Source organism: Ostrea edulis, chromosome 1 (genome assembly GCF_947568905.1).
Source record: "Ostrea edulis chromosome 1, xbOstEdul1.1, whole genome shotgun sequence".
NCBI lineage: Eukaryota > Metazoa > Mollusca > Bivalvia > Ostreida > Ostreidae > Ostrea > Ostrea edulis.
In genome coordinates, this window is record NC_079164.1 from 31,257,354 (window position 1) to 31,273,902 (window position 16,549).

The 16,549-nt window shown below is 37.2% G+C and overlaps 1 protein-coding gene across 2 annotated transcripts in view; it reads right to left on the bottom strand.

Annotated features, from left to right (window-relative positions):
• Positions 1 to 744: 744 nt before the first annotated feature.
• Positions 745 to 16,549, bottom strand: part of LOC125664192 (uncharacterized) — a 73,095-nt gene continuing 57,290 nt past the window's right edge. For both annotated transcript variants that reach the window (XM_056142309.1, XM_056142258.1), the window contains 6 exons: positions 16,023 to 16,256; positions 14,960 to 15,046; positions 14,498 to 14,639; positions 13,620 to 13,695; positions 2,751 to 2,898; positions 745 to 2,571 (listed from right to left, as the gene is read on the bottom strand). In XM_056142309.1, the coding sequence (XP_055998284.1) occupies positions 1,789 to 2,571; positions 2,751 to 2,898; positions 13,620 to 13,695; positions 14,498 to 14,639; positions 14,960 to 15,046; positions 16,023 to 16,256 (1,470 nt within the window). In that variant the 3' untranslated portion in view covers positions 745 to 1,788. The remainder of the gene's footprint in view (positions 2,572 to 2,750; positions 2,899 to 13,619; positions 13,696 to 14,497; positions 14,640 to 14,959; positions 15,047 to 16,022; positions 16,257 to 16,549) is intronic.

Here is a 16,549-nt window from a genome sequence, read left to right on the forward strand (position 1 = left end):
ATGTGGCATTTGTAGGATGTTTGTATCATAACTATCTTGACAGATCGTGGTGCATTGCAACGCATCGCATCAAAGCATGGTGTTTACCTTGCAAAAGATTGACCGGGATCATCACGATTTGGGAGCACGATTAGATGCGATATGTTTCGGGTTGTTACGATGCGAGATGATTGATGCGATTATAACGACTGAAAAGTAATCGTGTTAATCGTTAAAACATTTGACAGTCAAAATAATTTCTACGATCAACACACTGACGCCAAGGTTACGTACGATTTGATACAATCACCACGATTAAGACCGATTTCAATCATGTCTCGAATCGTGATAGTGGAACGTAGGAGTATCCAGTATTCTCTTAAACAAAAGCGTTCTTGTAAAAGCACATTCAGTCTACCGACCAAGAAGTGCAAACCAACATGCCCACTTTTTGCAAGGGTGCATAAAACTTGAAATTTGAATCTTTAAAAAAAAAAAACACCTGCTTTTGTATGTGGAATATGAATGTGGCTTGATTTGATAGTTTCAGTCTGCTGTATGATTAAATCATTCGGTTGATATATGATGCAAACGTAATTTGCAGTGCATTATTATACTGTATATTTCAACCTTGATCTTGATACGTGCAAGTGAATTGAATCAGCTGTTCAGGTTGGTCCAAGAAGTATCCAAAGGGTATAATGTTCACCTATATGTACATGTAATACATTAAAATATTTTAAGCGAAGAAAGTAATTACTACAATACAGATAAACATATTTTTATTCATATCCCGTATAGCATATATTGGCATAAAACAAGCGGAAAATGGCAGTATATAGCATTGAAATTGGCAGTGTGATTTATATTTCATACAATGCAAAAATACCACACATGTCATAATATCAGTTATATTGGCAGTTGTTAAGATTTGTGAATTTCAATTTAAAAACCCCCCCAACTTTTTTGTCAATTGTCTCTTCTCAAGACAGATAACAATAAGCCTACAAACTACACGTACTCGCACTACTACTTCAACACTATATAGAATCAAACAGTTTTTTGTTCCGGGGATTATAGAAACAAATCAACGCTGGACATAAAATCTGATTAAATACACTAAAATGCTAATATAAACCTACATCACAAATCCTTATCTGAAATGCTCCTTTGATGTCTGTGATGTGTAAGCTATGCAATATTTATGGGATAAACCAAACTTTTTCCCATATGAAATGAAGAAAAAAGTGCATACATTATTTTGATGGACAAATATCAAATGTGAAATGTTATTTTAATAGTTCTTTCACAAATCAAGATGCGTGAATTTCTGTTTCATAACTTGTTTACATATCTGTATTACCAAACGGTAAAAAAGATTTCATTGTCATCTTCAGTGAGCATTCCATTTCTGTCATAAGCCACATTTAATAAGAAATTATGGAGGAATTACAAAAAGTAATATCAGGGTCAAAGGAACCCCATTTCTAAAAAGCCTTATGATAATTAGAATGAGAAAATAAAATTCACTACCTTAATGGCCTAACAGGAGACAGGTGTAAGGTATAGCTACGAGTTCCAAGTCAAATCAATATCTGATGATCAATATACAATCGCATAGTCATTCTAAATCATAATTGGTTAGAGTTTTGCCACACCAGTCTTTCATAAGATAATACACATATATTTTTGTGTTAAAATACAGAAATAATATAATGATTACTAGTATGTCTACCAATTTGGATACGCGGCTGCCAACAGCAATGCTTTGCACAGTCTACACAATTTCTGAGGTTATTGATCTCCCGTTCACTCAGTAGAATTCTCCGAAGAATGCGACTCAAAAGACGAAGGAGATCCGTCAGATTTCCGAAGTAATTCCTCCAGCATATTTGTTGTCACCGACAAGGGGGATAGCGTAGATGAAGACCTATCTTCACTTGGAGAAGGGGAAGGAACGGATGTAGGAGAGGAATCTGATTCTGCCTCGGTTTGAAGTATGGTCAATTGGTCTGTTCCTAACAAATCTAGGAGAATATTGCATTGATCCAAGCTTAACTCTGCATTGGGTGGCAGTTGAGTAGATCCAACCATGTCTTCAATTTGTGGGATGTATGTTTGTTCAGGAATCGTAAGATGCAGTTCCTTGCACTCCACTTGATCTGGGAAATGAGAAGTCTGCATGAAGGCCGAAATTTCGCTATTTCCCTCCTGACCTCTTTTCCCAGCATACTCTTCACATCTTGAACTAGAATAGTGTTCTGTCGATTCAGTTTCCAGTTTTGTTGTACTTTGAGATGTTTTCATGTGGTCCTTGCTTTTGGTGATTCCAGATATTCTCTTGTTAATGAAGTTCCTTAAACCTGTTTTTGCTACATTTGGACTGCAATTAGATTTACTGTCAAATGTAGACTGTCGATTGATCTGACGATTCCCAAACCTTTTATCTGCTTTCTGTGACAGACTGTTCTTCATTAAATCATCAACCATTGCATCTATTTCGCAAATCCGTCTTCGTGGTCGTTTCTTCCTCTTCGTTTGAATCGATTTCTCTTGTGTTAATCCATATAATTTCATCTTCAGTTCTAGTTGCTGAAAAGATACCAATACAATGGAATCTTATCAAGAATGGAAACATTTTCAATTATTATGGAAACAGAAATTGTAGTTCGTTTCAAATTTTCATTATCGTTGTTATCATATCCCGTGATGCCTCATTCTAAGTATCTGTATGCATTATCATACTCATTTTATTTAGAAAAATTACTTACAAATATCCTTCTCAACATTTTCTGGTATTTAGCCTCTATTGCCTTCTGGTTGGCTTCAAATGAAGCCAGTTTCTTTTGGTCACGTTTCAATTCCTTTACATATTCCACTGATGCTTTTAAGATAGACCCTTTATTCAGTTTCATTGCTCTACAAATTAGAAAATAAATATGGATTCATCTGTTTGACGACTTATTGTTGAGGACATATGATTGCCGAATTGTATCACAGTATAAATGACGAGTGGGATTCGTTAGAATACAACAGAAAATGAAGAAGCTCGTTTGCCCGTTTGTTCATTTTTACTAGCACCCTCGGGTGTTGGCATATATGTTATTGTTTTTGCAGCTAATGCGCATGCTTGGGCGCCATAGTGCGGCAATCTTGGAAAATCTTTTGATAAAGCTGTTTTAAAAATTAACACAAAAAATGTTTAAATACAAAACTATAAAAGGCTATAGCAATAATCAAGATTATTTGATACATATCAAATAGTCCACAATTAATTAAGATTGGTTAATACAGTTCGTACCGTTTACGAAATAAACCTGGTTCGAACTATCTTGCCTCTTACAATTCCGCCTAACGGGGAAAGAGTTAACTTTTCATTCTGCTCAAACCTTAGATTCAACACATTGGGAAAAATGATTTTCTTAATGACAGTCCATTGCCATCGAGCTAATTTATTAACATCGTGCAATCGTATACGCAGCCAAACAATCCTTTATCAGTGCAGCAACAGGATGAAGCCAAAAAAAAAAAAATAAAAAAAAATGGGACAGATAGAAGCAATACCGATCGATTGGATTTTGATTTGTTTTGTCCATGGTGAAGATAACGAACTGTGACCTATCTAATTCCTATAAGCAATACAATAAAACATCTCTTCCAACAATAGAATCGTCACCACTGTCGGCGATGGGTTTTTAAACTTTGGCCTGAGTTAGGCGTTTTCTCGGCCACTTAGCGGGGAGCCTCAGCCTCAGCGATTTTTATCGTGCCACCTGTGACTCGGACCCGCGGTTTAATTTGACGACCTGTTACAACTGCGATGGGTGCTGTGGACCTTTCTATCCTGGATCCCCACGGGACTTTAGTCCGAGACTAGGAGGGCAAGGCAGTGAAGCACGGCAACGTTACGGTCACCCCCCCCCCCTCTTTTAAATGCAGGAGGTACCCATTCACCCGGTGATGGAGGTTTAATCCCGGAAGAACGCTACTAGCCTTTCTCAAGGTCAACCTGAATAGAATCGTCACCAGTGTCGGCGATGGGTTTCCAAATTTTGGCCTGTGCTCGGCCGCTTTGTGGGGAGCGATTTTTATCGTGCCACCACACACGGACCTTTCTAACCGGGATCTCCACGGGACTGGAGCTCGAGACCAGGACGGCACACCAGACAGGCAGTGAAGCACGACAACGCTGGTCCTCCCCCTCCCCTGAAGGCAGGAGGTACCTATTCAGCTGGCGATAGTCGTCTAATCTCTGACGAAGGCTACCATCCCTTCTCAAGGTCAACATGGTGAGTCGCTGCATTTATTTGATATTCCTTAATATTCACTCAGTTCAAATTCTACCGGCTGTCGTAAAGCACTCGCACAACATAGCCCATAGGGCGATACCATACTCAGACTTAGTTTCTGTATGTATCTTCTGGCAGCCGCCATATGTAAATTCATATCCTGGTCATGTCCTACACCACCTAATATACCTAACATTGCCGGTGCTCTATTATTATGTATCCCAATGGCAAACCTATGGCACAATTTTGATTGTATCTATTTGGCCAAAATGCCATTCATGATTCAAGGTACTTGGTTAACGTAGGTTTCATGACCTTTCATAGGCATGGCTAGCGAGTCGGTCAAGCAAAGGGCACCAGATAGTCAGATCATGCTACAAATTCCAAGGCTTGCTTACTCTTAATTCGTCCCATTCTGTAATCAGTTCATTATGTCGCGTTACTTGTATTTATTCAATTACATGTCATACACAGATGAACCTGGATAACGTTCAGGTATACCTGATTGTGCCATGTCGGCACTGCATAGACCAGGGGCTCGGACCTCAACCTACCACGAGGTTCAATTTGCAATGTGGCCAACCACTACATTATCTCGCTAGGTTTACTTGCTAGGCATTATTGGGCCCAAGTTTCAGGGTAGGCATCGCTATTCACGGCCACAGGGGTTCACGGGTTTTTACTACGCACAATCGTAATTTTAGGTACCAAGGACCTCACCGGTCAATTTACGCAGAGTTATTAACTTCATAGTACTTACCTATTATTAACATCCCTATGCAGTATGCAATTACGTGGTATTCTTGCTATTTCAGCAATTTGCCTCTTTTTATTTTATGTAGTTTACTGATGATTTCGACAACGTACGTGACGTGGAGCGCTATATGCTATTTCGTACACACGTTTCAGGTTTGTGCTAGAAACAGCATCACAGCGTACGATTCGCAGTATATTCTCACCTTGTCGTTCTTTGGATATTTAGCAATTTTCATAGCACAGAGACCCTAATTACATATCATTAGTTGCATTTAATTGCAGTTTTTGTTTCCGATAATTGTCCACAATCTCAATTTAAGTTCGGATTTGCAGATTGTTGATCGGTTCGTTGTTGTTTATTCTCAATGTCAAGCCTAACCAAAAGTTATTGTTTGGTTAACCTTAAGTCAATCACACTCCATTCCATTTTCATGTAAATAATTGACTGGTTTTGTCTCAGATGTATTCGGCGTTGAATTTTTCTTTCCATAATTCATTCAATAGGCATTTATTGGAGTTTGTATGGTTCCAGCAGTCGAGAAACCACGTCAGGAAGTGTTATGTTTTGTTATCCAACTTTTTCCGAGGAGGCGTGGCTTTGAGGGTAGAGGCTTAGGGGTGTTAATGGGCTGGGTCATTTTCGTATTTTGGCTCGAGTAATCGGTCTTAATTTTAATTCTTAGCTGAGTTTGGGTTAATTCTCACTGGCTCTGGAACGTTTGGATTAGTTTGACGAATTTATGAGGAATTTCCAGTCGAAAAAGTTTGATCCATTACAGTTTATTGTTTTATCTTAGGAATCGTCGAAAATGGTATTTAACAATGTGCCATTCTGCTATCATTACCTTAGTTTTTACGGAAGTATTTTCCTTCAGTAGAACTGGGAGATGGTTTGCTAAATTGGTGTTTGGAAATTTTGTCCAATTTTTGCTTTCCATCATAGGAGTTATTCAGAGCTGACAAGTCTTATAGTCCACCTGAACTGCGACCACTTTGTTGTTAATCTTACGTCACCTTTGAGATTACACATTTTGAAATGGTCATTTCAGAATTCAGTCTAATTTAGGTCAGGAATCCTGAAGTTTTAGCTATTCTCTTGAAAAATCCAGGGAATTTAAATAATTTACAACTTTCATAATCACTATCAAAATGTGTCAATTCGGTGATACCAGTGACCTCTTGGTTAAGTCACCATGCATTGCTTGAGAGTACGCAAGGGGGTTCGAAGGGGGTAGCATAGAGATAAACGCTCTCCCATAGTGCCTCCAGGGGGCCTGGGTGACGGACGAGAGTGCACGTCGCCCACCCCGCAGAATTGAGATGACCTTGTTAATTTATTACCTTCGAGGTTACACTTTTTGCAATGATCAACTTCAGAATTCAATCTAATTACTGGTCGGAAATCCTGAAAGGTTTAAATATTCTCACGAAAATTACAGGAAATGCAGGTAATCTTCAAGTTGAGAGCGATTACCGAAATGTGTCAATTTGGTGATAACTTGGTCTTAGTAACCATTGCTTGAGAGTGCACAGGGGGTTCGGAAAGGGGAGCGTAGAGATAAATGTTCTCCCCTCGCGCCTGCGAGCCCGGGGCGACGACGAGGGTGCACGTCGCCCACCCCACTGTTTAAGTGCCTCCAATTTCAAGTATGCATGAAGAAAAAAGGAAACAAACATACAAATATCAATTTTTGTGGGGGACATTGTTCCAATGTCTGTGGCGGACTGGGGAGTGCGTTGGGGGTAGTTGATCACTAATTCTGCGCCAAACCCGGCTCTCCTCCCACTTACTACTAAAGCAGGGGGCAGGTATTTCACGTGTACCCTCCAGACGACCATTAAACTAGGTCAAGGGTCGGTGGATAATCATAGAAAATACTAATTTCTTGCATAACTTGCTGAAGTTTAATTCGTGGGGCTCTCAGCTAGTTCATAGCTGGAGCCACATCCACCTCCTACTAAGGGAGGGGATGCTACAGGCTAGTGCATGTTGCGACAACTGTAGAAGGGTCTACAAGCTTGCTCCGCATTTGCTAATTAAACCAGGTAGCACTCAGGAGACCGGTGAGATGCACAGAGATCTCTACCTCCCTTAGAACGTGGGGACTCGTTCAGGTTCGGGCACCTATGTCCACATAGGACCCCTGTGTTGTCCCTACTTTGGTAGTCAAACTGGCACACTGGCCGCCTCCCCAGTTCCCCACAAAACGTTTGCATGCGACCCTTTCCACCATATATGTAAATTTGCATCCTGTTTCTGATCCAATTAATAAATATTAAACTTGTATCACTCTTGTCATTGCAGCTGCTAAGCAGCCTATGAGGGATTACAGGGCAGCCAGTTAAGCTTCGACACACCTACTGGTCTATTCAGATATTAGGTTAAGGTCACTATTCAATTCGGGTAGTAGGTCAGATGTCTTGCGGCTGGTTGTGCTGTATATTAAGTTTATTTTAGCACAATGGCTTCTCTAGGTAAATTTAACACACCCTAGGTCAGGTCATGGTCATAAAGCCAATTCTTTTATTAATGCAGCTAGGTTACACAATGCATGTTTGTCCTACTGAGCTTCGACTACATGTATAAATAATATTGTTTTCACATTATGATATAACTGTCGATGATTTAGTACTATACATTTAGCTTCGAGTACCTTTAATAATGATAAACAGCATGTAATTTCTTTACGTGTGTTTTCTTTCTTTATTTCCTATGAAAAACTTATAATTACCCTACCAATATTTTCACCCAAAATGCATCCCACGGGATTATATGGTAGTACAAGTGAGGTACGATCTAGAAATATTTCAGGAAAAATTGGAAATCACAATGAAAAAATGGGTTGGTGGGTGTTAAAGAACAAGAAGTTTACTTTGCCAAGCCCGATTCGGGAAATCGTTCTTTTCCAACTTAAATGGTCCAATCAGTAGTGGGCAGAGGCGACTAGGTTGCTATATTCATTTAGATATGGATTTGGACTTTGCCATGAAAAAGAGGAATATGCGTAATACTGTACGTGCATTATTTTTTCGCAATGAAGAATACTTTTACAATTCTAAAAAAAAACATGATATGTAAACTACATTATATTTATTGATATTCTTAAATTTTTGACAACCTTCCGCTCGCGCCGGTAAGTAAGAAAGTTTCCCAGTTTGCTTTCGGAAGGTCGGTGGTCTCTTCCCAGGTACATTGTATCTGGGTTCTCTCTTCCACCAATAAAAAATGGGCGCCACCAGATAACTGAAAAATTGTTGAGCGTGGCGGAAAACATCTAACAATCAATCAACCGTATGAAAAAGTCATTAGCATGTATGCGGCAAATTATTGGTTTTATTTGAAAATTAAATACTTTTTATTATATCCGGATTCCTTAAAATGACCATGATTTATTTATTAAAACTTTTTATATTTCTATCATGCATTGCAATGTGCAGTGTAAACCAACTATGCAATAAAATTCCCAAACATTATTTTCAGAAAATATAGGTCCTACAAATCTATAAATTCTAAGTAATCCTGTAATTCATTTAAACATTTCTTATAGCTTATTTGTATAGCACTAGCATTCTAATCTTTTTTAAAACAAGGTTGTTTATCTTGCAACATTACGTGTACATGTACCATTTTGATAATACTGACATAGTGAAACGTTAAACATTCAACTTACATTCCTTTTAAGACGACCTATATTTTCTTGACATTTTTCTTTGTACCTGTATTTGAACTTTTTTGTTTTAATTTTGAAATGAAGAGAATAAGAAATCGTCTTCATTACCTGAATATATGATTGTTTTTAATGATTCTTAATTAATATTCACAATATTATATAAGAGGACCTACAATATCACTTTAGCATTATTAGGCATTCGCTAAAATTTAATAAAGCTAACAATTTGTTTTCGCTATGGAAAACTAGAGTTATTTATCTTGGCTGTCGCGAACAGTGTCTGGTAGCTACAGACCCCGTGGTGTACTACTTCACCACGTGGATTGTTCTGTTCTTCACTAGTACCGTTCCGTTCAAACCGTTTAATGTTCAGTTCCCAGACCAAATCGTACCATCCCCATCTAAAACTGTTCGGTCGCTGAAACCGTTCGTTTCTGTATGATTATTTGGAACTCGGCTAGCATTTTTGAGTCCTTGTAGACAACATTGCTCTCAATGGATGGAAATAGAGTATCTTGATACGAAGCAGTAAGGTTGTGCAACGCTGAACTTTTGATAATGAAAGTCCGTAAACATCTGTAGCTAGCCACTTGCTCAATATGTGTTCACCAAAACAGGTGCTTTATAACCCGATATCACAACGGTTCGCGGTAGCTTAGCGGTAGAGCGTTCGCTTTTGTAACGGGGAGGTCATAAGTTCGAGTCCCACTCGTGCCATGACCACGTCAAACTTAAGCCGTTGAAATAGGTAGTGATTGCTTCTTCGACATCTCAACCCAATCGTTCCGTTTTCAATCGTTCGTTCCCGGATCAAAAGTGTCCAAACCGCTCAGAGACCGTTCCCCTGGTGTAGCAGTCTTCTTCCGGGTCTACATTCTCGTTTAAAACATAAGGAAAAGGACGGGTGCTTGCTTATTATTAAGATTGCATAATTATCACTGTAATAACATTTTTTTATATATAAAGTTTGGATTTCAGCATTTCTGGCAAGGCTTACCAGATGTGAAATGTTACAATAAAACAAAGAAAATTGTAAATTGTAATTCACTTCTAGATTAAACTCATGTCTGATTGCAGGTAAAATTACACTTTTAACGTTTGATTAATCAAACTTGTAACGGATATACATACCAAACGCTTGCACATAGCTCTATATGACCACAACACTGGTCTAGTTCTCATTAAACCTGAACAGTGGTTTTTTTTATTACCCCTAATGATCAGAGAAAGTGTGTGTGTGTGATAGGTATACAGAAACCCACAAAAGCGCACTTCAAGAAACTAGCACGAAATCAACAGTTACATTTAGTTCTTGGGATACTTGTATGCTCGTTTTTGAAAGAGTATTGTGAATCCTTTATAATCTCACGATCTGGTTTATTTCTTAAAGCGTAACACATTAAAGTGAACAAGTTCCGGAAGCAATAGACGGTGTGGTTAATATTTGATTTACTTTTCCAATGTCACTTTGCCTCCATGTTACTCCATGCATGTGAAATACTCATATTATTAGAAATGAACACCAACGCCAATCATTGCAGTCTATGGAGAAAACGAACAATTTTCATTGTATACGAAATAGTCTCATTGGGCAAAATTTTTCATGCAATAATATCAAATTATGCTCAAATTATGGGTATTTCTACAATTTTTACACTAGTGATGAAGAGTAAATGAATTTCTTGCATTCATGATATTTTTAATTCTAGTGGTTTATTATACATTTTAGGATGAACATAATCCCTGTATTTAGTACTGCTAACCGACGGTGAAAGGACCAGTATAAAAAGAAAAACGGTACGAAAATACATTTAAAGTGGTAAAGTACCATACAGGAAAAAGAAATGACACTGCCGTGGCTTCATATTTTTTTAAAGTTCAAAGTTGGAGCTCTGCTAAAGTACTACTTAGCTGAAAATGAATAGCCCAGTTGTGTTAAAGAGTCGATTATTTGACTAACTATGGTGTTTTAATGATACTTTTTAGCTCTTCTGATCCAAAGGCTCAAAGAGCTAATGCTATGGCCATTTGTGCGGTGTGCGTAAACTTTTTAGAAAAAGGGCTATAACTCAAGAACCCCTTGGCCAATTTTTTTCAAATTCGTTACAGGGTATCATTGGTCCAAGGGCTTTCATACATACTAAATAGAGGGATGTGACCCTTTAACAAGGGGAGATAATCAGGAAAATACAAACAAAAGTAGTGATTGCTAAAAAATCTTCTTCTCAAGAACCACAGGGCAGATTATCACCAAACTTACACATAAGGATGAGGATATGTTGTAGATTAAAAATTGTTCAAGGCATTACCCTGGGGCAAGGGCGTGGTCTCAAGGTCACTTCAAAGTTGACATAAATTAATTTTTTTTTTAAATTCCTTAAATCTTAGATATTTTAGTCATTATAAGGACTAAGATCATCAAATTTCGACAGTTGATGCATCTTAGGACCTTGTGTCAAGTTGTCTCAAAAGTAGGTCACGGTGACCTACTTTTTGAATTTTGCAGGTATTTATTTTAAAATTAATTTTGATGCATATCTTGGACACTTTGAAGCCTATGATCATCAAAACTTGTCAGTTGGTGGATCATGGGACCTTGAAATGCGTCAACTGAAAAATAGGTCACCGTGACCTACTTTCTGAATTTTATGGCTTATCATTTATAGATATATTTTAAGTTGTTATTTCAAATACGGAGAGGTTTAGAATCATCAAATCTTGTAAGTTGATGCATCTTAAGGCCTTGAAACATATTTTTAAAAAAAGTAGGTCACAGTGACCTTTTTGAATTTTGCAGATATTCAAATTTCACATTTTCAATTTTAGATGCATATTTTGGGCACTGTAAAACCTAGGATCATCAAACTTTGTCAGTTGATGCGTCTTCAGTCTTCGGTTTGTGTCGACCAAAAAGTAGGTCACCGTGACCTACTTTTGGTATTTGACAGCTAAATTACTATATTTCAGACACTATTTGACCTACAATCATCAAACTTTGTCAGTTGATGCATCTTGAGTCTTCGGAGTGTATCGACCAAAAAGTAGGTCACTGTGACCTACTTTTGGCATTTGACAGTTATATTTATGTATTTCAGTCACTAATTGACCTACAATCATACACTATTTGACCTACAATCATCAAACTTTGTCAGTTGATGCATCTTGAGTCTTCGGAGTGTATCGACCAAAAAGTAGGTCACTGTGACCTACTTTTGGCATTTGACAGTTATATTTATATATTTCAGTCACTAATTGACCTACAATCATCAAACTTTGACAGTTGATGCATCTTGAGTCAACGGAGTGTGTCGACCAAAAAGTAGGTCACCTTGACCTACTTTTTGAATTTGACGGCTATATTTATATATTTCAGATACTATTTGACCTACAGTCATCAAACTTTGTCAGTTGATGGGTCTTGCATGTTCGAAGGGTTTCGACCAAAAAGTAGGTCAACTTGACCTACTTTTGGAATTGGACACCTATATTTATATATTTCAGATACTATTTGACCTACAGTCATCAAACTTTGTCAGTTGATGCGTCTTGCATGTTCAAAGGGTGTTGACCAAAAAGTAGGTCACCTTGACCTACTTTTGGAATTGGACGGCTATATTTATATAATTCAGATACTATTTGACCTACAGTCATCAAACTTTGTCAGTTGTTGCGTCTTGCATGTTTGAAGGGTGTTGACGAAAAAGTAGGTCACCTTGACCTACTTTTGGAATCTGATGGCTATATTTATATATTTCAGATACTATTTGACCTACAGTCATCAAACTTTGTCAGTTGATGGGTCTTGCATGTTCAAAGGGTGTTGACCAAAAAGTAGGTCACCTTGACCTACTTTTGGAATTGGACGGCTATATTTATATAATTCAGATACTATTTGACCTACAGTCATCAAACTTTGTCAGTTGTTGCGTCTTGCATGTTTGAAGGGTGTTGACGAAAAAGTAGGTCACCTTGACCTACTTTTGGAATCTGATGGCTATATTTATATATTTCAGATACTATTTGACCTACAGTCATCAAACTTTGTCAGTTGATGGGTCTTGCATGTTCGGAGTTCGCTGACCAAAAAGTAGGTCACCATGACCTACGATTGGAATTTGACAGCTATATTTCAATATTCAGATACTAATTGGCTTAAAATCATCAAACTTTGTCAGTTGATATTTCTTGGGTTCTCAAAATGTGTAAACCAAAAAGTAGGTCACATTGACCTACTTTTTTTTAATTCTTAGGATTTAACTAAAGATTTAGAATACTAAGAGGCTAAGAATAGAAATGGTGGGGTTGTACAATTTATCAGAAGAGCGATTCTAGGCCCTTGGGCCTCTTGTTTGTTGTTTTAATTTGAATCTGTATTTTGTTAATTATGATCTAATCAAATAATTTCCATGTTATAGAATTCCAGTGTTTGTTGTAGTTGTTTTATCGCATACCAACTGGAAATATGAATCACATTCTAGTTTTGCATTTAGAGATCAAAGACGAAATCTAATTTTACTTGATGTTTTAAAAAACAACCCAAAAAATTACGCTTTGTATTTCAGCTCTGTTTGTATGAATTAACTTTATCTAGATATTTTATTTATAAGCTTTGCTCTCCCTTCAAGATAAATATTATCCCGTGCGGATCCGGGTTAGGATAAATCCCCAGTACCCCCTTGCTTGTCGTAAGAGGCAACTAAATGGGGTGGTCCTTCGGATGAGACCGCAAAAACCGAGGTCCCGTGTCACTGAAGGTGTGGCACGATAAAGATCCCTCCCTGCTCAATGGCCATAAGTGCCGAGCATAGGCCTAAATTGTGCAGCCCTTCACCGGCAGTGGTGACGTCTCCATATAAGTGAAAGATTCTCGAGAGGGACGTTAAACAATATTCAATCAATCAAGATAAACATTAAAAATACATACGGATGAGTCGTTGGTGGTAAAAGAATCGCCAATTCTTTGATTCTGTCGTTGATATTGTATCTTCGTCTTCGCTCAACTGTTAAAACAAAATTTGAACATTCTGATTTACCAATACTTTGTCATTAGCAGTTTATTGTTTGTGATTAAAACACTGCGATCATAACGTCATATTTTGAATATGTGATGCGTTACTGAGTTCTCAACTTGACATAGAAACCTATACTTAAGTCTGTAAAACATATGTATACATGTATGTTGTATAAATATCTGCTATTCTATAAGAATAGAGACACATTGTAAGCATGCGGTAATTTCTGCATACACGGTTTGTCTTCTGGATATACTTGTAAATATTTTTTTAATACATATATATGGAAAATACAATTAGCGCTTAACCGTACCTGTGGAACAACTGACAAATCGAAAGACTTTTCAAAAATATTTTCGATCAGAATACAGGCATATTGAGTGTCATGTGCCTGATACACCGTCTGTGGTGTCCACGTATTGATAGAAAAGTGAAAAGAAACAATGCGACTACTGAGTTAAAGGTTAACAAAATAATTTTTTGAGTGGATTTTTCCATGCATATATCTCTGCAAACTGTAACACGGGCTGCTTGCTTTCGTATGAAATGCGTTTTGCTTGTAAATAGCAAATTTTATTGAGTGTAATGTTTGCCTTTGTTGCAAGGAGATGCGAATGTGGATTATACAAAAAGATGTATCTATAGACAGGAACGCTTCAAATCAAAATCCCAAGTACAGACACATCAAAAACCAAACCAGAAAGATATTTATTCATCGAAAATTGATGAATAACAGTTTTAAATATTCCACATCTGGTTTGGGTTAAAACGTTTGATGTGAAAGTCTTACTAATGTTGTGGTTGTCCTTTTTGATTCTGTCTTTTTTCCTGATTTGCTCGTCTGTTTTTGACCCAAATCCTTTTGCATGGCTACCCTCTACTGCAAGTGATCTGTCCTTTATTATATGACCGTCTTCAGGATTGTCTTTACTCTGAAGTACAGATAGACACAAACTATAAATCATTTCTTGAGATATTGATAACCGCTCTTTCCTACAGTATTACATGAGAGAAATTACCACACTCATGACAATTAGATACACTAATGTTTGTTTTTGAAATGGTTGAATCTATGAAATACCGAAATAGTGACGTTTAAAGATCTTTTTTAAATTAGTATGTTTGCTTTCTGACTGATCTTGGGACATCTGTAACGACCATTGTTATAGACAATGATGTGGGAATGTCCTTGGAAGCCGAATCACATGTTTACATACCTCTCCCACCTATCCTATTCTACCGATGTACTTACCACAGCTTGTTCAATACAATAAAGATCCTCGTCATACGATGAATCAACCTGGATGGAATTGATGACATTACCGATTAAGTTGTCTACCTGAAAAGACGAATCTTTATCAAAACTAAGATTAAGGGTGGATGTGTATTATCAACAGGTCAACGGTCGAGAAGGTATGAACTGTTAACCTGTGTGATATACATCTTAAATGCTACACAGTTCTTCTCATGCAACGCTTGGATTTGTCATATTGACTAATTAAAAGATAAAGGTGGTTGAGGGTCTTTCTACTATCTTCAATATTTAAAGCAATTTGACGGCAATGAGAAAAAAAAATGTTTTGGTTAATATCTGCAAGAGTTATCTTTCTTTTTTCCACGGAAAAGTGGCATTGGGTTATTAGCACAGACAACTAGAAATTTCCAGAATTGATGGCTGTTTTGAAAAATGTTTCCTACCTTGCACCCTGACGAACAGTATCAATAGATGTTTTACTAATTGTCGGTCAAGCAATTTTAGAGTTGGTAATGTACATATAATTTTGATGAATAATGATAATAAAAAACTGTAAAGATCGATTTTTACGTTAAGGGTGACAACCAAAATAGTTTTACTTTTGATGGAATCGATTTTCTGTGTTTTCTTTAATTACTTTGTGCCACTTCAAGAGTACATCACTTTCATTGAAGTGTCATCAACTACAGGCACGGTTGTAGAGAAGTACATATTGTACATGTATTTAAGGACCAGAACACGTTTTGTTCCAGCTCTCAGTACCACAGTCATGTGGTCGCAACCGAGGGAACCTCCTCTACGTCTACTATATTTATGAGCGATCGAAACTGATACATGTACATATAGATCATCTTGCCCTACAACTCTACCTGTGAATTGCAATTAGGGCTTTGACCTCTAGTTATGAGTCACGCGGACGTTGACTGGATTAAAAATAACCCAGAATACTGGTTTATAACAATTGTCAAAGTAGTAACAACAAAAAAGAGAGAAAAGAAAACTGTTTAAAATAAGAATTGATCAAATGAATACTTTATTTGATCCAACGAATGTAACATACGTCGTCAATGTCCTCCATATTTGTGATAGCTCGACGTAATTCATTGGAAAGTGGAATGGTTTCCTGAGAATCATGCTGTGGATTTTCCATCAGAGTGGAGAACATAGCTTCAACATGCTCAAAGTCATCCGCGGTGGAAAAGCTAGAATCTTCCAAACATGCCTGGAAATTCGACGATTCCGTTTGTTCTTCATTTGATACTGTAGCATTTGATGTTTCTTCTTTCGTTGTTGACTAAAACATTAACAGTTGATGAAAATGATAGTCATAAATGTTTTTTGTCAAACATGAATAAATTTGAATCAAAATATTTCGATTATTCAGAAACAGAAATTCAATATCATTCGTAAAAGTTAGCACACACATAAAGTGTAACAAGTCATTTTGAAATAAATAACTTTCCGGCCTTTACATTATACAATCAGCACATCAACTTAACCCCTTGAATTTTCGCAACAACGAAGTTAATACGTGCTTCAAGGAATCAAACTACAGAATTTATTCCAGGGAGTCCAACTTTTTCAAAT